Source organism: Sprattus sprattus, assembly GCF_963457725.1.
Source record: "Sprattus sprattus genome assembly, chromosome: 2".
Classification (NCBI taxonomy): domain Eukaryota; kingdom Metazoa; phylum Chordata; class Actinopteri; order Clupeiformes; family Clupeidae; genus Sprattus; species Sprattus sprattus.
Genome location: NC_137921.1, coordinates 12,745,272 through 12,770,263, shown reverse-complemented (window position 1 = coordinate 12,770,263; position 24,992 = coordinate 12,745,272). Strand labels below are relative to the sequence as shown.

Genomic DNA, 24,992 nt, shown 5'->3' with positions numbered 1-24,992 from the left:
ACATTTCCCGCAAATATCTGCACAGTGTCATATGATTGCTGTGGATCTCCGACCCCCCCCCTCTCTCCACTGGTATCCCTGTGGATCTCCAACCCCCACCCCCCCCCCCCTTCTCTACTGGTATCCCTGTGGATCTCCAACCCCCCCCCCCCCCCTTCTCTACTGCTATCCCTGTGCTCTCTTCCCGTGGGTCCCCACGTCTATCATCTGCGTTGGTTATGTCAGGAGAAGCAGTGGTGTGTGACAGCTGCGTCTGGGTGGCCTCTGTTTTCTGCTGCTTCAGGAGCCTGCCCTTACCCACCCCAGCCTCCCACCTGACCTGCCCACTCACTCCTACACACACCCCACCCCTCACCCCAACTCTTGACAACTCCCCCTCTACCACCTCCAGCCCCCCCCCCAACCCCAAGCATGGCCAGTCGCTCGTTGTCTATATATAAACCTCAGGCCAACTGCTCCTCCTGCTTGCCACTCCTCTAATTTCCCCCTGCCGGGTGTAATTTTTCGAGTGAACAGAGCAGGGCCAAGAAGGGAGGCAGCCCCTGTGCCTCAGAAGGAACAAGGGATTAAGGTGGGGAACGGTTTAAGAAGTGACGGTGGTGGAGAACGGGAAAACAGGAAGTTCTGGATATACAGCAAAGCCTTGGTCATGAAGCTGCAGTGAGGAAGAGAAGGACGAGAAGAGAAGGTTTTTTTTCGGGGGAATTTGATTTGGATTTGGACAACAGACTCAGGTGTCTTACTTTGGTTTCTACTGGGATTGAGTGCGCCTTTCTGAGCGGGAACGACAGCCAACATGGAGGGCGGCAACCCCCTTGTCTTGAACGAGGAAGAGCTGAAGAGGAAGCAAAGGGAGAAGCTGAAGAAGCTTGCGGCCACGGGAGGAAACCCCAGGCCTGCCCGCTCCCTCTTCCTCTTCACGCTGAAGAACCCTATCCGCAAGGCCTGCATCAGCATCGTGGAATGGAAGTATCCTTCACACCGATCTGCTTTATAATACACACACAGTGAGCCACAAGGTGGCCTGTAAGCCAAAACATGATGCTTTAAAGCAAGACAGGTAACTGTACATTTAGCTATCCATCCACATATTACTGGCATAATGTACACTCCTCAGTATGCATGCATGTGAGGCATGAGACCTGAGGTGGACCAATTATAGTTCATTGGCCTGTTGCTGTACATCTATGAGGACATACAGTACCTCACTGAAAGAGAGAGAGAGAGGGAGGGCACAGTTGACATAATTATCGACACCCCTCCTTTTCTTCTGGTGTTGTCATGTCTGCACGGCTGACAATGGCAGGGTGGCGGCGGTGGGTTTCAAGAGTTTTGGCATGCACTTGACTTCCCAGCATAGATTCAAAGCATTTAGCTAAGGCCTTGTCGCTGTCTGGGGTGCTTATCCGTGGCCTAACCTCTCGCTATTTAGAGCCACCAGTGAAAGGCTTCATTGAAGCCCTTTAATTTGGTGATAATTGACCAGCTGGTGGGCATTGTGTTTTAAATATGGTAGACAGAAATATCGGGGCATAGTGCAGAGGGAAATGTCTAAGCCAGGTGTTTTTTCACACACCCCCACCCCCTTCGCTTTGGTTCCTGCCCTTATGTTTGAAACAATCACCTTTGCACCAAAGAGCTAGGTATTCTGTTTCTGTGTAATACAGTTAGCATAAAATACATCGATAGGTACAAGGGAACTGTTGATATTGTACACTGAAATCAGCACAGTTGTTGCATGCTGTAGCCTTTACTAAGACTAATAGTCTTAAAGTAATTATAGTAAGTACAATCGTCCTCATTCTGAACATGCCAATGTTTCCTCTCAAAACAAAGCTAGTTTAAAGCTGTATGTATACAATGCTAATAAGCAGCAGCACAGTTTACTGCATATTTCACAATCTCACAGCACTAAGGCACCCTTTTCTCAGTCATGGTCCATATCACTCCAGAACTGTCTGAATTACCAATACAATTCCTAACAACTTCCTGTCAGGTTCAGAAGTAGGTTCTGTGGGACAGGGTAGGGTTATAATTAATTGCAGGTCTGTAATTATACATGCAAGGGCTTTATTAAGTACTGTACGGCACAGTATGTGAATGGTTTAATAACCCTGGGCGGCTGCAGCTGTTCAGTCGCATCACAGAGGACATGATGCTGAGGTGGCAGGGGAATTCTGATGCAGCGCCCTCTGCTGGTGGATATGCACATGTGCTAGAGCCGGAGGCTGGGTCACAGTGAAGCAGAAGGTGGCAGATATATGTTACGCTTTAGGTGTGGAATTTCAGGGTGGCATATGTACAGCCGATGGTAGTTGTATATGTGTCATGTGCACTCATGACACTAACAAGAAACTGGTGACCCTTCAACTGTGTTTTGCTAATTCCTAGCAAGTCCCCCTATGCAACAGGTTGAGAACGATCATTTTTACTGGACTTTTTCCATTTCTAAAAATAAGCGTCGGATGAAGCTAAATGGAGCTAAAGCCAAGTCAAAATAAAAACACCTTACTTTGTAGATCTGGAAATAGCAGCTCACTACTAAGAGGCTTATCAGTTTCCATACAATTATTGTCATGGCATTTCCACTTACCACTGTCAATATATTTGCAATAAATGCAGGTTATATGAATTATATTAATTATTTTCAGACTGGTTAAATATAAAGCCAAAAGGCTGACCTAAACAGTTTATTTGATCAAAATCAACGAAACAATACAATTGCCATGTCACAATATCACCATATCACAAGACGAGTGAAGTTTCTTTTCCTAAGCATTTCATTTCAGGCCCTTTGAGGTTATAATCCTACTGACTATCCTCGCTAACTGCATTTCCCTGGCTATCTTCCTGCCCTTGCCTGAGGTGACCACCGAAGACTCCAGCAACACCTTGGTGAGTGAACTTTGACCTTTACACCTACACTGGTCAGTGTGACTTGAAGGGGTGGGGGGTGCCAATGCCCCCCGAGTGATGTCTGGAAATAAATGAATAATTTAGCAAGAATGAACGTAAGTGACCTATGAACACGGTTGCAGTGATAATGTCTCTTGTGAAGAAAGGTGTGCGGTACAGTTCTGTTTTAACTTCAAGTTTGTATTTAGTTAAAACCATGGATATTAGAAAGTGCTTGAGGAGATTCCACTCTATGATTCACCTTCTGCTCGTCTAATGTTTAGTCCATGTTCAGAAAATGCATAACTGTGGCAGTATAGTTTATAGTTACAGTATAGGTATTTAACAAATGCTTTTTGTCCAAAGACTCTTAGAAATCAAAATCATCAGGGTAGCCTTTAGTTCACAGCCTAGAACAAATGTAAGTACTGTGCAACTAATTGTCTTATATAACTAGGACTAAAGTACTGTGCGACTCATAGTCTTATATAAGTAGGAATAAAGTACTGTGCAACTCATAGTCTTATATAAGTAGGAATAAAGTACTGTGCAACTCATAGTCTTATATAAGTAGGATTAAAGTACTGTGCAACTCATAGTCTTATATACTGTAAGTAGGAATAAAGTACTGTGCAACTCATAGTCCTATGTAAGTATAACTGGACTGTATAGTAAGGAAACCTATCCGAAATGTAATCAACCAAGGCCTTCTCTGCTTGTATTGCAGGCTTATGATGTGTGGATTTGTTTGCTTGTCTTAATGATAGAAACCTGAAGAAAGTATGTCACGTAGGCTTAATTCACTTTGCTGGGCATTTCCGTTTGCACAAACCACATTTTGCTGTTATTGACCAATACAGGATATATTATTTATTGTTTTGTGCCATTGCTTTGATACAGTCTTGGTTCCCACGGTCTGATTGTGTTGATACTGTTAACTATGTTGTGTGTGTGTAATGACTGTATGTGTTTGGGTCAGCAATAACTAGGCTTTATCACTCACATTAGGTGCCAAATGCCCCCCCCATGAAAACCAAATGTACCCCGCAATTCCCCAACCAACACACCAACCCCCCACCCCCAGTTCGCTGGTCCTGGCGACATCCCTGATTGTTTATACTGGGAAGGTTCAGTGTTGGTGGCTTTGCTGTTTCAGAACTTGTTGCTCTTGATGCATGTGTGGCTAATCCTCGCCAGGCAGTTGTAGTTACAAACAGCTGTTGAAATTTCACCTTCAATTGGTATTTCTGGTTTATAAAGTAATATAGTAATGCTGGCTTGTAAGATACCAGCAGTATTTTGAACATGAGCTGTGCTCTGGATGTTTTTGTTGTATCCATAGCCTGATGATGAACAGTTATGACTTCATCTTGGTGTCAAATAAATCATTTATATTTAAATCAGGTTCAACGCATACTTCAGTGTTTGAAAGTCTAGCCTGATCTCTGGTCAGCCTCACAACTAACGAACTGGTGAATTTATGAGGAAAGTGAAGTGTGAGCGCTGCCCTGATTTCGTTAATGTATCAGCAACAGTATCTTGGTTTGTACGTATATGTGGCATCCAGTTCTAATGATGTCAAATGAGCTTTATCTCTATGGCCACTTCATGTGCCATGATGCATTAGAATATGAAGGATGAGTATGTGTATGTATATGTGTGATTAGAATGTTGGAGAAAACAAACTATACATGGACAGTGATTTAGACTCCCTGATGTGTTTTTGAAACTGACACTAAATACGAGTGGCAGGTGCTGGGCCTCCTAGCAGGAGCACTTTGTGTCATGTGCTTTATATTTAGCTCACACTCGAAGAAACTTAGTGGAGGCCTCTGACGTCACTCGTGGGAGCATAGTCCTCAGATGTGAGAGTGGAGTTTAAAGATAAACTCCAAACCTGTGGGGAGTTTCCTGAGGCCTGGCTGCAACATGTCTGGGATCATAGCTCAATTCGTCATGTCCATCCCATAAAAGTTCTGTTGAACAGAAACACAATTATTCCTGTTACAGTCCACTCAGATAAATGATGGAATTATGATGCTTACCTGAATATTCAGGATTGCCTGGGAATATTCAACAATTTGACTCCACACTTGGTAACTAATGGATGCATCCAGTGGGCACTACAAGTTCAAACTGAAGTTCAAAAATAAATATCAATGAAAATAAGATGGAAAATGATATTCTGCTTTTCATCACAGTCCAACAACATCATTCTTGAACCCTTCAAGCCATAAAGTATTCAGGTCACTCAGAGCGTGCGCCAGATCATTTAGTCATATCCTCATGTCACTAGTAGTATTCTGCTGCCATTGGGTTTCATCTGACTCCGATGGCATGCCCTGATTTCTTCCATAGCTTAATAGTTGCCCATCGTCCCCATTACGAGTCCCAACTGCACCATGCTTGCTATGTGTCCTGAAACAGGAGGAGGCTGATAGGTTTAGAAGGACCCGGTCTAGTGTGCCATTAGAAGTAGGTCGGGTACAGTGTCACCTAACAGACACACACACGCTTCTGACGATTTTGTGATTCACATCAATCAAGTTGTAAATGTCGGTGCGTTGTGTTGAAATACTGCACACTCCCTTTGAACAATGTTTTATATCTGAATTCATCTCCACTCAAGACTTTTGCACTTAATCTGAGGATAAATTGTTGAGACAAACCAAACTAAAAGTTCATAAGTATGCAAATATCTTTCTCTCGCCTTCAGCTCTGGCCATAATGAACAGGCATACCCACCACAAAGAAGAAAATCAAATAAAAGCAAAATGACAAATTCACCCTAAGGGTGCTTGTGGAAACAGAACAGCTCTTCTCAAAGTGCCAGCATAAGTATAACGTAGTGCCATTTTGCATACATGAACGCAATGTTTGTGCAAAACCCTTGCCAAATTTCTCAGTCTTTATTTAGAATTTTACGCTGTGTTTCAAGGTCTGCTTTGCTGTACATTATTTTGCTTAGTTCCTGTTCTATTACACTCTGTGTTAATGTAACTAAAAATGAAATACTTAACCATTAGGAGTTGGGCATAAACAGGAGGTCACAGTACACCCTTGGCCTGCGCTAGCATCAGCATGCATGTAAAAAAGAGCACCGAGGATTTATTCAAAGGCTCCCTCGTCTCCTTCTCCTCCTTCTTTCACAGTCGTTACCAAGACATCAATGTAAGCCATCAAACTCACATTTGAGTTCATAATATGGCAAAGTGCTCTTGATCCAAGAAAATGGGTCAGGAATACACTTGTACTCGAGTACAACCCACATGCATAAATGTACATAAACTGAGGTTTATATGAACCAAATAGATTCTTGGATTGTGTTGATAATCCTGACATAATCTGACAGAACATTGATTTCGCAATGGTAATGTGCATGCCCTTTCTATAAAATACTTATTAGTAAAATTGTGTGCTCAATCTATAGTGAGCTAAACATAAATGTCTTCTGATGTGCAATGTGTAACAAAAATAAAGCTGTGAAATACCTTGAGATAAAGCTTTAAGATACCTTGCATTATTGACTGTTCATCAACTGGCCTATTCTGATTCTATTCTATGTATGTGTTCTCTTTTCTAACAGGAGATTCTGGAATACATCTTTCTGGTTATCTTCACCTTTGAGTGTGCTCTAAAATTAGTGGCATATGGGTTCTTATTCCACGAAGGGGCGTATTTACGGAATTGCTGGAATTTACTGGACTTTGTCATCGTGTTTATGGGGTAAGATCAGGCTGATGAAATATGGCAGGTCAAATGAGCTATCGGTTTTCCAAAGAAGCAAACTTTAATCCTGTTTACATGAGCTTTCTAATTTAGTTTGGCATGTCTGTATCCTCAAAAAATAACAATAATAAAGAGCAAGATGAACTGCGTAACTAGTACCAAGTGGTTTGCCTTTATGCTCCAAAACAACCGGGAAAGGGGGGAAAGTGTGTATGTACAGGAAACAAAACTGAGCTCTCTGTTTCCACAGCCTTTTCACTCTCATTGTGGACGCCATCGACAAACTCAGTGGGCACGCTGTGGAGAAGCAAGGCGGGTTTGACATGAAAGCCTTAAGGGCATTCAGAGTCCTGCGACCGTTGCGTCTCATCACAGGCGTCCCGAGTAAGAACACATTTAATCACAGGCCAAAGCAAGCCTCCATTAACTCAGTAGGTGGTTAAATATCATCAGTTCATGGCTTAGTAACCACACTTAACATTCCAGGTCTGCATGTGGTGATGGACTCCGTCATCAAAGCCATGCTGCCCCTCTTCCACGTTGCCGTGCTGGTCTTCCTCGTGGTCACCATTTACGCTATCATGGGCCTGGAGCTCTTCAAGTGCAAGATGCATAAGACCTGCTACTATGAAGGAACAGGCAAGTCACAGGAAACAGCAGACACAAACATCCAGAGGTGCAGAGCAGACAGGAGTCCATGCTTTGGGAGAATCCCTCAGGAACCTTTGGACCGTCAGTCCATTGGTTTCTATCAGATTTGTAGAGTAGTTCACTGCTGTCAGTATTTGGTAAATGTTCTATTTATTTTGACTTACATTTAGTCATTTAGCAGACGCTTTTATCCAAAGCGACGTACAAAAGAAAAGAGTAATCAAGCTTGATCAATAGAGACCTAGTGTAACATTACATACCATTTTACATATAATAGTGCAGGAATGTAACTATGAGTGCGAGTTAAGTACTATTTAGAAGAGATAGCATTAGAGAAAGGAGAGGTAGAAAAAGGAAGAAGAAGGGAGTGGAAGTGCATGTTAGGATAGTGTAGTGTTACAATACATACTATTTTACATAAAAAAATAAAAAAAACTATAAACATTTCTGTCATAGACATCCTGGCGACTGAAGGGGGCGAGGTGCCTGCCCCATGTGCCCAGGCTGGCCACGGGCGCCGCTGCACCATCAACGGGACAGAGTGCCGGGGAGGCTGGCCTGGACCAAATCACGGCATCACTCACTTTGACAACTTTGGCTTTGCCATGCTCACAGTCTTTCAGTGTATCACAACTGAGAGCTGGACTAAGGTTCTCTACTGGGTAAAGACATCAATGCTCTTTGACACACAGCTGCTTGACACATCCTGGCAAATAGACATACACTTGGTGAAATGTGAACACCTGTCAAAGAAGGCATTTGGCTGTATTTACATATGTTAATTCATACCTGTTTTACCTTAAGAACAGTAAAAGAACGGTGTTTTATCTTCCAGGTGAATGATGGTATCGGTAAAGACTGGGCCTGGGTGTATTTTGTCAGTCTCATTTTGCTAGGCTCTTTCTTTATGCTGAATCTCATTCTTGGAGTCCTGAGTGGGTATGAAATGTTTTATTTTTAAAAAAAATCTTGGTTTCTCTCATTCTTTAATTTCACTTCATGCTTTGCATGAATTATTTGCTTCTCAGAGATTACTCATCTTGTCTTCTTTGTTCTTTTTTCTTCCTAGGGAGTTCTCCAAGGAACGTGAAAAGTCCAGATCCAGGGGAGAGTTCACGAAGTTAAGAGAGAGACAGCAGCTGGATGAAGACTTGCATGGGTACATGGAATGGATCACTCAAGCAGAGGTCATGGACTGTGGGGATGGAACAGGTATTGAAGATATACAGTACCTCTTAATTTTTAATTTGGCAATTAAGTGAAGCTTGCAAGCTGTAAGCAGAGTATCTATAAAGGCATCCAAAAATGAATTTACTAAATTAGGGGAACAAGCTCAATTAATGAGTTGCTTTTATTCTCTGCCTTAGCGCTGCTTCCTCTGAAAGAGAATGACACAGACAACCTGTATGACATGGAAGGCTGGAACCGTGTAGTCTACTACTAGTAAGTGTAAACAGAGAAATGGTTTTGAATTTTGGGTGAGTTACATTGTCTCTGCTGTCCTCATCAACACAAACTCACTCTTCTCTCTCGCTCTGCTGTCGTCATCAACACAAGTTCACTCTTCTCTCTCCCTCTGCTGTCATCATCAACACAAGCTCACTCTTCTCTCTCCCTCTGCAGTCGCCTGGCACGCCGCTGGAACACAATTTTACGGCGGAAATGCATCAACTGCGTGAAGAATAAGTGGTTTAACCGGATGGTGGTTCTCACCGTCTTCCTTAACACACTGGCCTTTGCCACAGAGCATCATCACCAGCCTGAATCACTCACACTGTTGCAAGGTGTGTTTAATTTCAGAAATCAAACATTGACAGGTTCTGCATGTTTAATGAAAATTAGTATTAAGGGAAAAGATATCACCTTTTATCACCTTTGTGAAATGATCATGTAAATGTTTGTGGAAGTAACTCTTCTGGACTAACATCCTCCCTCCTGGTTGCAGATGTCGTCAACAGAATCTTCTTGACTCTGTTTGCTATTGAGATGTTCATGAAGATGTATGCCTTTGGCCTGCCAATCTACTTTATGTCCGTACTCAACCGCTTTGACTGCTTCGTGGTGCTGGTTGGCATTCTGGAGATCATCCTGATCTCAGCCAATGTCATGACCCCTTTGGGCATCTCGGTGATGAGGTGCATACGACTGTTGCGCCTGCTGAAATTCACAAAGTAAGTCAGATGAACCTGAACCTGAGTGCTAGAGGCAGGGACAGTGTGTGACTTTTGTGAATGCATCAGCTAGCTATATCAATCCAAAAGATTCCATTGATAACACAATGAGAAAAGTCACTGTAAGTCATAGCCATTGAACTCTTCTTTTGTCAATTTGTGATTCTCAGGAATTGGCCATCCCTCTCTAACCTCATAGCCTCCTTGCTGAACTCAGTGCGGTCCATTGCCTGCCTTCTTCTCCTCCTCTTCCTCTTTATTGTCATCTTCTCGCTTGTGGGGATGCAGGTGTTTGGTGGCAAATTCAACTTCCCTGACGGAGTGCCACGGCGTAGCAACTTCAACAACTTCGTTCAGGCTCTGATCTCTGTCTTCCAGGTTATTTAAATCTGACAGTTTAAACAGTATTTGGGCATTTATATTGTACAGCCTCTGTAGCTTTTGAATACCTGGAAGCCTCAGCATATGAGTTTCAGCTTATTTCTGTATGTTATGTCCATTATGTCTTTATATTATGACTCAAGAAAGCAAGGTTTAGACAGTTATTCTTTGTGCTGATAACTGTTGGTGACTTTCCAGGTCCTGACAGGAGAGGATTGGACCTCCATCATGTATGATGCCATAATGTCTCACGGAGGGCCATCTTTCCCTGGGATCCTCGTCAGCATTTACTTTGTCGTCCTTTATGTCTTAGGACACTGTATCCTTAATGAGTTTATTTCACAGAACGTGTTCAATGTACATGTCATCAGAGAGTGTTTTGGACTATGGTTGCGTGGTGTGGTCGTACATATCAACTGGTAGCTTTGCTGTTTCCTAAACTTTCTGTGGGGCAGATATCCTTTTGAATGTCTTCCTGGCCATTGCTGTTGACAACCTCACAGAGGCAGAGACCCTAACGTCAGAACAAGAGCTGGAGAAGACCCACAAGAAGCTAAAAAAAAAGTGAGAAAAAAATTCACAATCTGATCTGAATCAATAAGTAAGGCAACACAACTGTAGGATAAAGCAGAATTTAGTTGCAATATTGACACTGCCAGTCATAGTTTTAACCCATTGCATCGTGACAGACTCACTCCCGCAGAGAAGAGTGAAGAGGAGAGGAATGCTTTAGCCAAGAAGCTGGCTGATCAGAGGGCCAAGGCAATGGAGGGAATGGCCACAACAGCAACGGTGGGTCTTTAAGCGTGAAGAAAGGTGTTGTTGGTTTTACATTTTCAGTTAATATTTATTTGGCCTAGTTAACATCTTGAGGAATTTAAACTTAACAAAAAAAACAGGTAAACTATTTTTGATTTGCTGTACTGTATCTTCCCACTCAGATGAAAGTAGATGAATTTGAATCGAATGTCAATGAGGTGAAGGACCCCTTCCCCACCGCCGACTTCCCAGGTAATGCTCTGAACACACAAGCATTAGCCTACTTTTGGCCTCATGTTGAAGTGTTTTGGTCAAGTGGACAAGTGTTTTTTTTTTATTATTATTAGTTACGCACAGTAAAAGATGTTAATTTCCTTGTGCCAGTGGTTGGAGACTTCCCACAGCAGTCAAACCTCTCACTGTCACATGCAAGTACTCATATAACACAGGCAGGGTTGGAGAGAAACTGGGATACAAATCCTGATCACTTTAGGCACCCATACCCCTTTAACCCTCCAGCAGGGGAGTTTTGAACATTCTAATAAAAGAATGCGTTCATCAACAAAAGTTCAAAAAAGAATGCCATGCTATATTCAGTGGACCCCAAGATACTTAACTCCAGCCTTTGCCATCATGTTCGTTTGGTGCCTTGAATTGCTGACTTGAACTGCTGATAGATGAAAATGACACCAAAAAGAAATCCATTGTGAAGGGCTTTAAGTTCCTGTACAGTAATGTTGATGACACAGCGTTTGACTGCTAAAATGACATTTATAGTACTTGTTGTGCTGAGTGGTGGGAATATGTGTCAGTGTGGATGGTTTAAATAAAGTGTGTCTCTCTAAACATGGCCATGGGGTGTAAGGTTATGCACCACTATAAAAAGCCATGTCTGGTGTGTAGCCACATGCTCCTGTGCTTGTGTACCACCGAGCTTTCAAATCCCTTGGCCCATTTTTCTAAATCATATAGTGACTTGAGCAAGGCTTAAACGTGCTGCTGCATTTGTACCGAACTCTGACATACATTTCTGGACAGCAGAAACAGCTTTGCTCCTAATTCAGTTGTGCTTCATATTGAAGACAACGAAGACGAAGAGAAATGAGGTCGATGAAGTACTTGGATCAATGCAGGGGAAAGGCTAGCCCAATGCCAAAAATGAGGAGTATTGTAACAAATCTGACCTTCCTCTCCCAGGTGATGATGAGGAGGAGCAGCCGGAGATCCCAGATACCCCTAGGCCGAGGCCCATGGCCGACCTGCAGCTCAAAGAGGAGGCGGTCCCCCTGCCTGAGGCCAGCTCCTTCTTCATATTTGGACCTGAGAACAAGCGAGTCACCCCAAAACATTAACACCATCCATAGATAGAAAGTTATCTTAAGTGGCAGACAGAAAACACAACTCGCATTGCTGACATGTGCCTGTCTAATGCTTTTGTTTCCACTTAAAAGGATTCGTAAGATGTGCTTCCGGATCATCAACCACTCCTACTTCACCAACACCATCCTGCTGTTCATCCTGCTCAGCAGTATCTCCCTGGCTGCTGAAGATCCCATTGATCCCCATGCCTTCAGGAATAAGGTGTGAAGAAATTACACTTTAAATTTGGCATCTACGTATGTGCTAAATCATGGACATCTGGTCGTCCCAGTCAGCTCTCGTGGAGCTGTTTCACCAGCGCCCCCTAGTGTTGAAACTCAGCCCACTGGTACAATCTACCCCTGTGTTATTTTCTTTCCGAAAGAGAATAATTGTCACTTATGATTATGATGTCTCCCACAGGTCCTGTCCTATGCTGATATTGTCTTCACCTCTGTGTTCACCATTGAGATTGTGCTCAAGGTAACCTTGACAACCTTATTGTGTTATTCTGTTCCTTGCTTTTATCATAACCCAAAATGGATCTTTTCTTGATTTATTGGTAAGCTTATTATCTTTCCGTTTTTGGATGCAGATGACTGTTTACGGTGCATTTCTGCACGAGGGCTCTTTCTGCAGAAACTCCTTCAACATCCTGGATCTTATCGTTGTGATCGTTTCCCTCTTGTCTTTTGGATTGGAGTGAGTGTTATCACACAGCCTAATACTAAAGAAAAACATCTGAATATAATAAATGCCGTCTCTGTGATGTATTGACAGCATATGACTACTATAGCAAAACAACTCCTGGAAAGATGGCATGTTGCTTAGAGTATGGTTCTCTGTTATCTGCAGGTCCAGTGCTATCTCCGTGGTGAAGATTCTCAGGGTGTTGAGGGTACTCCGGCCTCTAAGAGCTTTAAACAGAGCCAAAGGGTTAAAGGTACATTAGTCTCACTGACTAATCACTAAGTAACAATTATTAAGTATTTTCTTAAATGTATTCTAATCTTGTATATGAAATTGCTTTTTACACAGCATGTGGTCACGTGTGTCTTTGTTGCTGTCAGTACTATTGGCAACATCATTCTGGTCACTATGCTGCTAGACTTTATGTTTGCCTGCATAGGTGTGCAACTTTTTAAGGTAAGATACCTCAACCCCAGGCTCAACTCAATTTATACTTTCAATACTGAATTCATCAGAGCTGGCTGAATTCAATTATCTTTCTCAGGGGAGATTCTACTCTTGCACAGACCCCTCCCAACTCACAGAGGCCGATTGTCAGTAAGTGCTCTGGATTTTTGTATATTGTTGTATTTAATTAACCTCTATGTTAACCATGTCTCCTGCTTCTAACCGAGTCTACCACTCTCCTTTTTTGCTTCTATGACACAGATTGATTTACTCCAGTCATGTATTCAAAAATATATGTATTCTTTATCTCTCAGGGGGAACTTCACTAAACAAATGCAGTTTTCTCTACATGACACTGAGGTCAGACCACGAGAGTGGATCAACAATTCTTTCAACTTTGACAACATTTTTAAAGCCATGCTGTCTCTCTTCACTGTGTCCACGTTTGAGGGCTGGACAGAGTAAGTATGGAGGAATCACAATGGTCAGCATCACCAGAGACCATTCATTTGTACTTTACAACATTGCATATGGGTATAAAATAAAGTTTTAAATTCCATTTTAAAGTCCATCATAAACACACACACACACACACACACACACACACTCTTGTAAAGTTCAAAATAATGTCCATCCTCATTAAATGTCGGAACACCATATCAAACACCAATTGTGACTTCATCTTGCTTCCAGGTTGCTGTACAAAGCCATTGACTCCAGCCAAGAGGACATGGGTCCCGTTTTTAACAACCGGGTGGATATTTCCATCTACTTCATCATCTACATCATCCTGATCGCCTTCTTCATGATGAACATTTTTGTGGGATTCGTCATTGTTACCTTCAGAACACAAGGAGAACAGGAATATCCGGACTGTGAGCTGGACAAAAACCAGGTAAAACTTGAATTTCATTCATATTCATACTGCATTCATATAAGGTTGAAGTAGACCAATTGTATCTTCTAGTACGCCTTTCTGTAACCCACAGCAATTGTATCTTCTAGTACGCCTTTCTGTAACCTTTCTGTGTCTTGCTTCTTTCAGCGTCAGTGTGTGCAGTACGCACTGAAAGCTAGACCGCTCAGATGCTACATCCCCAAGAACCCCCATCAGTATCAGGTGTGGTACTTGGTGACGTCAAGTTACTTTGAGTACCTCATGTTCTTCCTCATCATGCTGAACACCCTCTGTCTGGGTATACAGGTAAGCGTTGCCTCTCCAGTAAGGGGGTTTTCGGTGTTGGTTTTCATGGCTTAAAGTAACACTAAGCAACAAATTGACACTTTTTGAGGTATGGTATTATAGGTAAGTAGTTTTGGTACCATCCTCAAATTAATTTTGAATTTGAAGTGTGAAGGACAGATAAACACCTGTGTCCTTCCCGATAACCACCCAGGATATGCACTATGTAGTTCTGTGTTTCCTGGCTGGAACACCTTGCAAAAATGGAAGAAAGCTTTCACAGCATAACATTGCCAGTTATACTGCCAAAAGACACCAGTTAGTGTGTTGGCAGGCTTCTATCAGTGTCAATTGGTTGGTTGTTGGTGTTTGCAAGGTTTTGCATGCCTTTTAGGTAGTCAGCGTGCTAGTTTTGGAACAGAGCTCCTTATTGCTGCTTTAATATCTGCTGTTTAGAATTCAAGTTGTTTTGGATAAAAATGTCAGTCAGGTGGCCAAATGTGAATTTTGTCTTCTGTTTTTCAGCATTGTAACCAGTCAGACCATGTGACCAAGCTCTCCGACACCTTGAACATCATCTTCACAGTCCTCTTTACATTGGAGATGGTTGTAAAGCTGATTGCCTATAAAGCAAAGGTAAAAAATGGCAGCCTTTGACAGCCAAGTGACAAAACCTTATTCTCAACAAAAATGAATAAACATTGTTATTGACCTGCTTTTCCCATTATCTCATCATAGTCTGTGTTTTATCCTCACTCAGGGTTACTTTGGAGACCCCTGGAATGTCTTTGACTTCCTCATTGTCATTGGTAGTGTTGTTGATGTGGTCTTGAGTGAAGTGGATGTAAGTACAAACTGCTCTCTCTATACATACTGGGCTACTTTTACCGTGAGGCTCTTTCCCTTGCATTCCAAAATGTTTTAGTTAGAATCCAGAAATGTTCTCATATCCTTTCCAACTGATAATCACAGACTCTCTTTCATCCAATACTGCAAACACAGAGCTATACAAACCCGCAGCCCCAACAAGCTTTGGGTGTCAGCACTAGTTCTAGGGTCAGTATTGGCCCCGGATGTGCGAAATTCATCACCAGCTCCATCTTCATCTATGCTCATTGGAATGCTTCATTCATAGATATTTACCAAGCACAGCTATGCACCCGTGCACCTCCAAACTCAGTTAGCCTCCACCGGCTTGTTGTCAATGAAGTGAAATGTCATGAAAGATCACCCTTGAATTGTTCACTCTCGTTTCCTCACCCATAATTATTTTATGCACATTCACTGTTGTTGTTGGATTACAATCATTTGGGAAGTTTTTCTGGCACCCATATTATCACAGATAAGGCGTTGTACTAAAAAAATATAATCTTTTCATCCCGCAGCACTAGTTTTTCACTTCTGACCGAGTCACTTCACATTGTTCTTAGTTTCATCTTCCAAATCATGATTGTCACTTGTGTATACTCTGCACTGCACTCTTTTACATGTACCTCTCAGTCACAAATCTCTCTCTCTCTCTCTCTCTCTCTCTCTCTCTCTCTCTCTCTTTCTCTCTCTCTTTCTCTCTCTCTCTCTCTCTCGCTCTCTTCCATTCACTGTTTCTTCATCCTCTCTTCTCAGGCAGCACTGGCTTCCAGTGGAGGACTGTATTGCCTCCAGGGTTGTGCTGTAAATATCAGCGATCACTGCATGGGTCTTGTTGAGTGAGAATGTTCTTACTAATTGTATCATTGGCATTTATTAGTTTCCCTTGCCCTATGCCTTTCCCTGCCCTACGCCTTCCCCTGTCCTATGCCTTCGTGTTAATGAATGCTGTGGATTCATTAGTTTCCCCTGCCCTACCCCTTTGTGTTAATCAATGCTGTGGATTTGTCATCCGATGTATATGGTATGGAGTCTAATAGCATTTGCCTGGTGCATACATTATTTCTGACTAAAGTGGAAGAGTGGAATGTCTCTACAAGGAACCTTTTTATGCTTTATGCTTTTTATTTGCTCTGTAAACTTGTACCTATGCCTATAAATGCCGTGCCTAACATGTCTACATTCCTGGGGAAAGAATGTAGAACTTCAAACAAAGATGTCAAAAATATGAAATGACATTCAAGATCTCAAGATCTGAACTAAAAAAAAACATGACATCTCTCTCTCTCTCTGTTTGTCTATGTAATTGCCAGTAAAGTGTTAATGGGCATATGCGGTGCATGAGAAGGTGCTTTACGTGCTGATGCAACATTGCAAACATGCATCTCCTCGCTTTGGAGCATTTCACCATAGATGTAGTAGGGCTTAAGCAGCTTGAAGCCTCCATTTGCTAGTTTGATACATGAATGTACTTTGGACTAATCTTCAGGTTCAAACAGGTTTTAGATTATGTGAATAGTTCTGCTGTTATTATGATAATGTAACAATGTGTCATTTTTCAGGAGACCAACCCAATGCAAGCCATTGCAGTAAGTACTACACATCTAGCCTTTACTGTATTGTAATTAGGGGACTGTATGGTGAATGTACTACACATCTACCCTTTATTGTAATGTAATTATGGGAATTGTATGATGAATGTTTAAATGTTCTTGTTGTGTAGGATGCAGAAAATGCCCGTGTTACCATCACATTCTTCCGACTGTTCCGTGTCATGCGTCTGATAAAGCTTCTCCATCAATCAGAGGGCATACGGAACCTTCTGTGGACATTCGTGAAGGCCTTCCAGGTAAGTTCAAACGAGTGTTGATTTGTGCTTTCTTAGCTTATAAACCAGTGACTGAGATGCCTGAGTACCACAGCATCTACACTCTACAAAGTTCTTCTTCTATTCCACTACAACCAGACACATCAAACAAATCAAAAAGTCAAACACACAACACCAAACCAGAAGTGTCTCTGTCGTGTCTCACTACCTATCTCACTGTCCAATCCACAGATCTTCCCTAACGTGGCTCTCCTCATCATCATGCTTTTCTTCATCTACTCTGTCGTGGGGATGCAGGTAAGCCGATCATTCCAATGTGTTTGTGTAAAATGAATACACTGTGCATGGAAGTTGATATATATTTCACCGGGCTCTCACAGATATTTGGCAAGATAGCCTTACTGGACGGCACAGAGATCAACCGCAACAACCACTTCCAGACATTCCCCAGCGCTATCCTGCTTCTGTTTCGGTGAGTGCAGTCGAGTTCATGGCTTCTCACGGTATGCAGTGACCTCTCAAAAGTTTTCATGTATAGGATAAGTCAGGGGAAAAGGGTAAAATGGCAGTTCTGGGGGGGCACGGTGGCACATAAAGCCCCCCACTTACGGGCTACATTGCCCGAGGGGACACAGGTTCAAGTCTGGCCTGATGTCATCTCCCAATCCTCTCCCCACCTCTTCTCCGCCTTACTTCCTGTCATATCTTCAACTGTCCTAAATAAAGGCATAAAAAAAAGCCCAAAAATAAATCTTAAAATTTTTAAAAATGACGGTTCTGGTTGTTCTTGTCCTCAGGTGTACCACAGGAGAGGGGTGGCAGAGGATCATGCTGGGCTGCATGGGTGGGAAGCTGTGTGATCCCAAAGCAGCGGTCCACCCTGGGGAGGAGTACACGTGTGGGTCCAACTTTGCAGTCTTCTACTTCCTCAGCTTCTACATGCTGAATGCCTTCTTGGTAAGATATATTTGTACTCTTTACATTGATAATAATTCAAATGGTTCTTGTGATTGCACCTATAGCAGTATGTTCAATTATTTTTTGTCAGTGTCGATGTGAACAGTGTAAACAACGCTTTGACAAGACATGTTTTGATGATGCTCTCCTTGTAGATTATCAACCTCTTTGTGGCGGTCATTATGGACAACTTTGACTACCTGACACGTGACTGGTCCATCCTGGGTCCACACAACCTGGATGAGTTTAAGAAGACCTGGGCTGAGTATGACCCAGAGGCCACGTAAGTGAAGACATAAGAGAGTGGATGTTTAGATTTAGTCCTGACAGAGAATGACCTGATACCCTTCTGACCCTTTGGATCCTGCTGATGTCTAGGGGCCGAATCAAACACTTGGATGTCGTGACCCTTCTGCGGAGTATCCAGCCACCACTTGGCTTTGGGAAATTCTGCCCTCACAAGGCCGCGTGTAAGGTACGTGAAGTCAAAGTACACTTGCAGATTGTGTCGCACACGTAGTATCATACCAGAAGTGTTTCCTAAAATCAGCAACGTTGTTTTTTTTAAACTTTTTTGTTTCCTCTCTTCACATCTGCTCCATAGCGTTTGATAGGCATGAATATGCCAATGAACAGCGATGGAACGGTCACCTTCAATGCCACCTTGTTTGCCCTTGTTAGAACAGCCCTCTATATTAAAACAGAAGGTTTGTCACGCCACCATAATTCCAACAGCATATATGCAACTGTAGCACATGACTATTGACCCTTTTGATAAAAGTGATCTCAATATGAGGGTCCCTTGTGTCCGGTCAGGTAACTTTGAACAAGCCAACGAGGAGCTGAGAGCCATCATCAAGAAGATTTGGAAACGCACCAGTATGAAGTTGCTGGACCAGGTGATTCCACCCATAGGAGGTGAGTTGTACATATCCATATGATCTTCTGAAGTGAGACTCAGATGATCAATGCGAATGCCATCTGCTTATTCAAATGTGTAAAAAACTAAAGTGTATCTTCCTTCCATTGGTTAAAGATGATGAGGTGACAGTTGGGAAGTTCTACGCCACCTTCCTGCTCCAGGACCATTTCCGCAAGTTTATGAAACGACAAGAAGAGTTGTACGGATACCTCCCAAACAAGAAGGGTGGATCAGAAATACAGGTACTATAACATCAACACCTCACTAAAATCATTTTATTCAGTTTAGATTAGATTAAGATTCAACTTTCAGTTTCAGTGTATCTTTTATCAGTGCAACACTGCCTAGGTTGGTCTCTATTCTTGTACTTTTTTTACATGTTTAATGATTTTCCATCTTTTCTCTTGGTATTCCTCCTCTTATTAATTCCTATCTCCTAACTCCTCTGTCCTAGTGTGGCCTGAGGAACATTGACGAGGAAGCAGCAGGGGATCTGCACAGGGCCATCTCAGGAGACCTCATTGCTGAGGATGAGATGGATCGAGCCGTGGAGGCTGGAGAAGAGGGCATCTACAGGGTGCAGGCACTATAACTGTACCAGTTGAAATTATGCCGATCTGGATCTCTTATTATTCCAGAAATACCTGAAATCTAGCCGAATCTATCCGAATACCATCTTCTTATATCCAGTGTTACAAATATTTTCATATCAAACTAAACATGTTTATACTTAAAATGAAGAAGTGAGAAGAATATATCACAAAAGATAAGATAATATAAAACTTTATTGCCACACAACAATGTTGGTGGTATTCTTTTGTCATAGGTAGTTCAGTCCAGTAAAGAGGGGAGAGATTGACTTCTTTGTCACATTATATAGTTTCATCATAAGAGACAATAATCATAAAGTGTTCTCTCTTTCCTCTTGCTCCAAACAGCGAACTGGAGGTCTGTTTGGCGCCAACATGACTCAGATCTCATCAGAGCCCATCAGTACCATGTCTGCGGGGGTGACCAACCACAGGCCTCTGCAGTTCTCCGATAGCCGCCCAGGGGACACAGAGTCCCCACCGCCCTCAGCGTTCTCCGTCACCGAGTTCTTCGCTGCAACTCCAACAAGATCCAACACCAACAACAACGCTGCCAACGCCGCCGGAGGGTGAGTGCTGGGAGCTCTACTCACTGTAACACCTCCACAGCAAGGAGAGAGCTGTTGAGTTTAGCGGTCTTTAGCGTCTCTAATGTTTAATAATTACTAAAAATACTGCTTTTGCACGGCAGACTTGTGTATGAGAATGAACTACCATTTGATGAGGAGAATAAAGACTACGCCAATCAAGATGTACGGTATAGCACACAAGGTAAGAAGTCAGGTATGATGTTTTGAAGTGCAAATATCTTTACTGAACACAACACAGCACAAGCGCTCACTAAGCACAAACGTTTGCGTTGGTCTTCCTGTAGATGACTTTGCGAGAGACGAATCACTTACAAGGGCCAGTCACATGAGGCGCCTATCAGATATCCCAATCAGAACGGATATCACCCAGGTAACACACTCAGACACATCTGTATGAAGCACCAGACACCAATTTGATATATCCAGTTTGAAAACTGTCACCAATTTTTTCTGAGGAATGTTCCCACCTGTTTCTGGATGTTTGCAGTTCCCCGTTGACCTCTCTGGGGGTGAGTCCCAGGCCCAGTACAGCCCTGCTACAGACAAGCTGATCCAGGAGGTGAGTTAGACACTATCGTAACAGTGTCAATTATCGGACCGTGTGGGTTATCGGCAAACGTTTGCGTTGTCATGTTAGTCCATTATTAAACTGAGCATATCGATTGTTGATCCATTATTAAACTTAGCATTTTGATTGTTAAACAGAATGGCCGATGTTTGACACTGTCCGATAACTGACATAGCTACGCTTTTACAGTAAATTCAGGGTTTTTTACAGGAAGCCTCCTCTAGATGATCCAAAATCACTTGTAATCCAAAGCAGTGATAACATGAAGGAGACCAGATCTGTTGAATTATGGTTTCTTATGTCTTCCACAGAGTCTGAAAGAAAGTGGTTTAGGCGCTCTGGCGAGAGACCCCGAGTTTGTGGCCGTGACCAGGCAGGAAATGTCCGAAGCGATACAGATGGACGTGGCCGAGATAGAAGGAGCAGCCCAGGGCATCCTCAACGGGCGCAGTGGCCGCGTCACGATGCGCAAGCGTCGCCCAATCCCTGTCCCCCCCTCCAGGCCTGCCCAGCTCCCGGAGCCTACTGAGGCTACCAGTCAGCGCAAGCGTCGCCCAATCCCTGTCCCCCCCTCCAGGCCCAGCCAGCTCCAGGGGCCTACTGAGGCTACCAGTCAGCTGTAGGCCTGTACCACACATTCAATTCAATTAAATTCAATTTTATTTATATAGCGCCAAAACAATAAAGTTGTCTCAAGGCGCTTTACAGAGCCCAGTGCCTGGACCCCCCTTAGAGCAAGCTCAATGACATAACAAAATGTCATCTTGGGAAATGAGACTTTATACTGCAGGTAACATCAGCGCATTACAAAGTCCTATTTTGTGCTCTGAGCACTGAAACCCACAAGTCATGGCCAGACTGAATTGCTTAAGGTTGATTTTGTGGTTGTTTAGCCAAGGCTAAGGAAACACACTTCAATAGAGTAATATTTTTCAAATTTACTTACATAAATAAAGCAATTTTAACAGGACACATGTTGAATATCTTTTCTTGTGTTTTTTTTATGTATGTTTACATTCTGCTGAGTGGAGTAAGAGCTGGAATGACCAGTCATGCAAACGTGCTGTGACATGTTTCAGTCATTCAAACGTGCTGTGTCATGTTTCAGTCATTCAAACGTGCTGGGTCATGCTTCAGTCATTCAAACGTGCTGTGTCACGCTTAGGCCAGGTGCGGCGGTGTGTTACCTTTATTTGTGAGAGGGAAAGGCCTGAAAGACCAGTGTCTGAAAGAGTACCAGTGCAAGTGCTGTGTTGTAATTGTGCATGTATGGAAGCACAGCCTCGAAAACTACAGATCCAGAGCTTTCCTCTCCCCTGCACAAGAGCTGGTGGAGAAGGTGCCTGAAGACCCTGGCATCCGTGAACACTTTACATCACCCTGAGAAAGACTGGATAATGTCTTGAGGAAGATGTATGGGTTGAAACTTTTTTATATTTTTACTTTTTGTTTTTGTTTTTAAGCAATAAAGTCCTTCACAGTATGCCTATGTCTCTGACAGGTGTCACTTTTATTATATTTTTTATGAGGGACTTTAAATCTGTTGATCATTTGTCAATACTTTTTACTTTTTGTCTCTTTTGACGTATTCAAGCAACACAATTCTTCACTGGATGCCCATGTTTCTGACCAGTCTGACAAGTTGTTTTAATTTCTTAAGATAATGTTACTTGTTCAAGAAATGTTGCATAGATGTGGTCAGTCATGAACCTACTTTTGGTCTGATATTGACAAGATGCATAATTAAATCTATCCAAAAATGTATTAATCTTTTTTGTCTGGTAAGAACAGCGCAATTTTTTTTCTTTTCAATCCTCTTTTGAGCCACTCCTTCAGGGACTGTTTGGGGTTGAGATAGAAATGTCAAATCACACTGAGGCTTTCATCATTCTCGCCCGCGTTCAGCCCATTTTTTAAACATGGTTGTCTCTCGAGACGGATATCTTGTAATAATGTATGTCTGACTATGCTTAGGCTACCCTATTATTATTTTCTTATGCGCAGTAAAAGTGCAGTTGAAATATTGAATTTTTTTTAGATATGCAATATATCTGTTTAAATACCTATACCCATATTAAAGCATGACATATTCATTCGTTATTTTCCTTTACATTGTCACATTATGGTACTTATTTTGGTATTTATTTTTTAAGGACTTCAAGTCCGTATGTTTTAATCTGTTGTATGCTAAACACAGAGAGGGACAGATCGTTGTAAAATGTTTGTGCTAGGAATGGCATAGATTTGATTGTTGTGTGCACAGTGTTCATGTCTAGAGCATACCCGGAGTATGGTGGATGGAGACAATTTAATTCAGTTCACAAGAAATCAACTGGTGTTGTTCAAAGTAGATTTATACTGTAATTTCTTGGCACTTTACGTTTCGATGTGATTAGGTTTAGGTGGAAGGCCACAGCATGCACATCACTGATAGAGGTATTAAGACAGTCATTTTTATAAGACTAGTTACTTACTACCTAATGGTTGTCTTTCTGTATTTGTCAGTTCTTTTCTGTGGATGTTTTTGCAGAGCTGAACCTCTTTCTTTTTCATGTTCATCAACCTCCCTTTTCACCACTCTCTTCCTTGAATGAAATGAGTAGAACTGTATGTTGAGTATCGATGCCTGATTATGGTAAATATTCTGATCATTGTGATTATTTAATGATATTACCTCATTAATGAATCTGAAGAAATAAAAGTCATTTTCACTGCAGTGGAATACATGTTGTTTTGATAGAAAATAAGTGACTCATGAAGGGCAAACATAGAAAGGGCTAAAGTTTTGCAGAAATTTGGTTAACAGTAAAATGAATACTTGTCAGTAGACATATATAGGGCTTAAAGGGCTTTGAAACTGACAAAGTTTTTTGCAATGTAACGGAATTGAAATAATTCAATTTCCTCTCAAATGTAATTGCAATGATTCACACCCTCAAAAATTAGTATTGCAAGAAACACATACAAAACAATAGCCAAATAAACAATAGCCATATTTTGCCACTAATTCTATTACTAAATATAAGCCTGTAAGAGCTTTAAATCATATCTTCTTCAAATGCAAGATGAAGAAACTTGATACCATGTATGTAAGTACACATGTTAGCAGATTTAAACATGACAACATCAAGATCTGCCACCAATTCAAAAGGCTGTTATTGTCTCAGAAGCACAACTAATCCTAGCACTTCTAAGCACACCTAAGGCATAAGGTACCAACATGCATTCATAATACTTAGGCGTTAACACTGCACAGTTAAGCATCTAAATTCAGCTAAAATATTTCATATTCACTGACCAATTTCTTTTTTTTTTTTTTTTATTCAAAATTAACAGACATAGACTTGCACAGCCTATCAGCCTTCGGGAGTATACCCTAATAATAAAGGGATAGTTCACAGAAAATCAATGGATTCTTACTTTTTTTTAATAATTTTTTTCAATACTGCCCATCCTCTAGTATTTCGGGGTGCTCATCCTTCTCCTGCTTTTAAAGATGATAATCACAGTGAAATGTTGCCCAACATTGGCTTTAAAAACCCGCACACTAAATGTGTGCCAAAACCTCATCCACAGTCTCAAACTGTGGGAAGTGCTTCAGTGATGATGGCAACCATCATGAGGGTAGTTCAGTTATTCCTCAATGATGGTAAATCATGCTGGCTCCAAAACAAGATCAGTAAGTGAATATAAAGAACTGAACTACTTTGAGGCAAGTGTGTAAAGCTCTGGTCATGCGTTTATCTTAACGTTTTACTGGTCTTTACGTTCACATGTTAGAAAGCAAATACAATCAAAAGCATAGATCAGAAATAAATAGAAACCTGTATAATTGATATTTTAAATGAACTATTCCTGCAACATCCACAGGATCTAGGCCAAGACTCCATAAACAAAGCTCTGTTTTAAACCATATCAAACTCAATGACACATAAGTACAATAGACCAGAGCATTATCCTATACCACAAATACAATCATTTGCACATTCAAAATACGTTTGGAAACAAAATGATGCAAATTCATTGATTCTAAGCATAACAGTCACCAAAAATCTATGCTACACACTGACCTAAATTAAGCCAGTCCTCTGCTACTAAGTGCACATCAACAACGACTACTTACAAGGGATATGATGACGCATAACATCACAACACAGTCTGGTATTACTGAGCTATGTGCAAAGGCCAGAGGCAGGTCTTCACAAAGGCCACATTGGCAGTTGCCTTGGTTATAAGTACCCTCCCCCTCAACAGCGTGATTTTTAAAGGCATGGGATCCAAACTACCCATACATCCAAGAACTGAATTCACAAAAGGGTGTACACCAAATTTAAAATTAATTTCAGCGTACACGGTAAATTGAGTATTCTCAGTGCCATGTTGGCTATTGATTATCAATGCCTGA

General features: G+C 41.9%; 1 protein-coding gene across 1 annotated transcript; it reads left to right on the top strand.

Annotated features, from left to right (window-relative positions):
• The first annotated feature begins 485 nt into the window (after positions 1-485).
• On the top strand, positions 486-23,303 carry LOC308361306 (dihydropyridine-sensitive L-type skeletal muscle calcium channel subunit alpha-1-like). The gene is made up of 45 exons (XM_080833601.1): positions 486-969; positions 2,790-2,895; positions 6,482-6,621; positions 6,875-7,008; positions 7,111-7,263; positions 7,732-7,937; positions 8,111-8,214; positions 8,345-8,487; positions 8,643-8,718; positions 8,899-9,059; positions 9,221-9,446; positions 9,617-9,824; positions 10,026-10,146; positions 10,283-10,391; positions 10,517-10,619; positions 10,769-10,838; positions 11,784-11,916; positions 12,038-12,167; positions 12,369-12,428; positions 12,541-12,647; positions 12,801-12,888; positions 12,984-13,091; positions 13,180-13,232; positions 13,397-13,543; positions 13,776-13,977; positions 14,128-14,286; positions 14,791-14,901; positions 15,026-15,109; positions 15,889-15,936; positions 16,695-16,721; positions 16,856-16,981; positions 17,192-17,257; positions 17,341-17,432; positions 17,758-17,917; positions 18,073-18,200; positions 18,296-18,392; positions 18,522-18,624; positions 18,734-18,835; positions 18,954-19,081; positions 19,294-19,416; positions 19,778-19,998; positions 20,121-20,200; positions 20,304-20,389; positions 20,507-20,578; positions 20,899-23,303. Exons 1-45 carry the CDS (start codon positions 797-799, stop codon positions 21,208-21,210), a joined length of 5,586 nt encoding a protein of 1,861 aa, XP_080689727.1. The 5' UTR covers positions 486-796; the 3' UTR covers positions 21,211-23,303.
• The last annotated feature ends 1,689 nt before the right edge of the window (positions 23,304-24,992 follow it).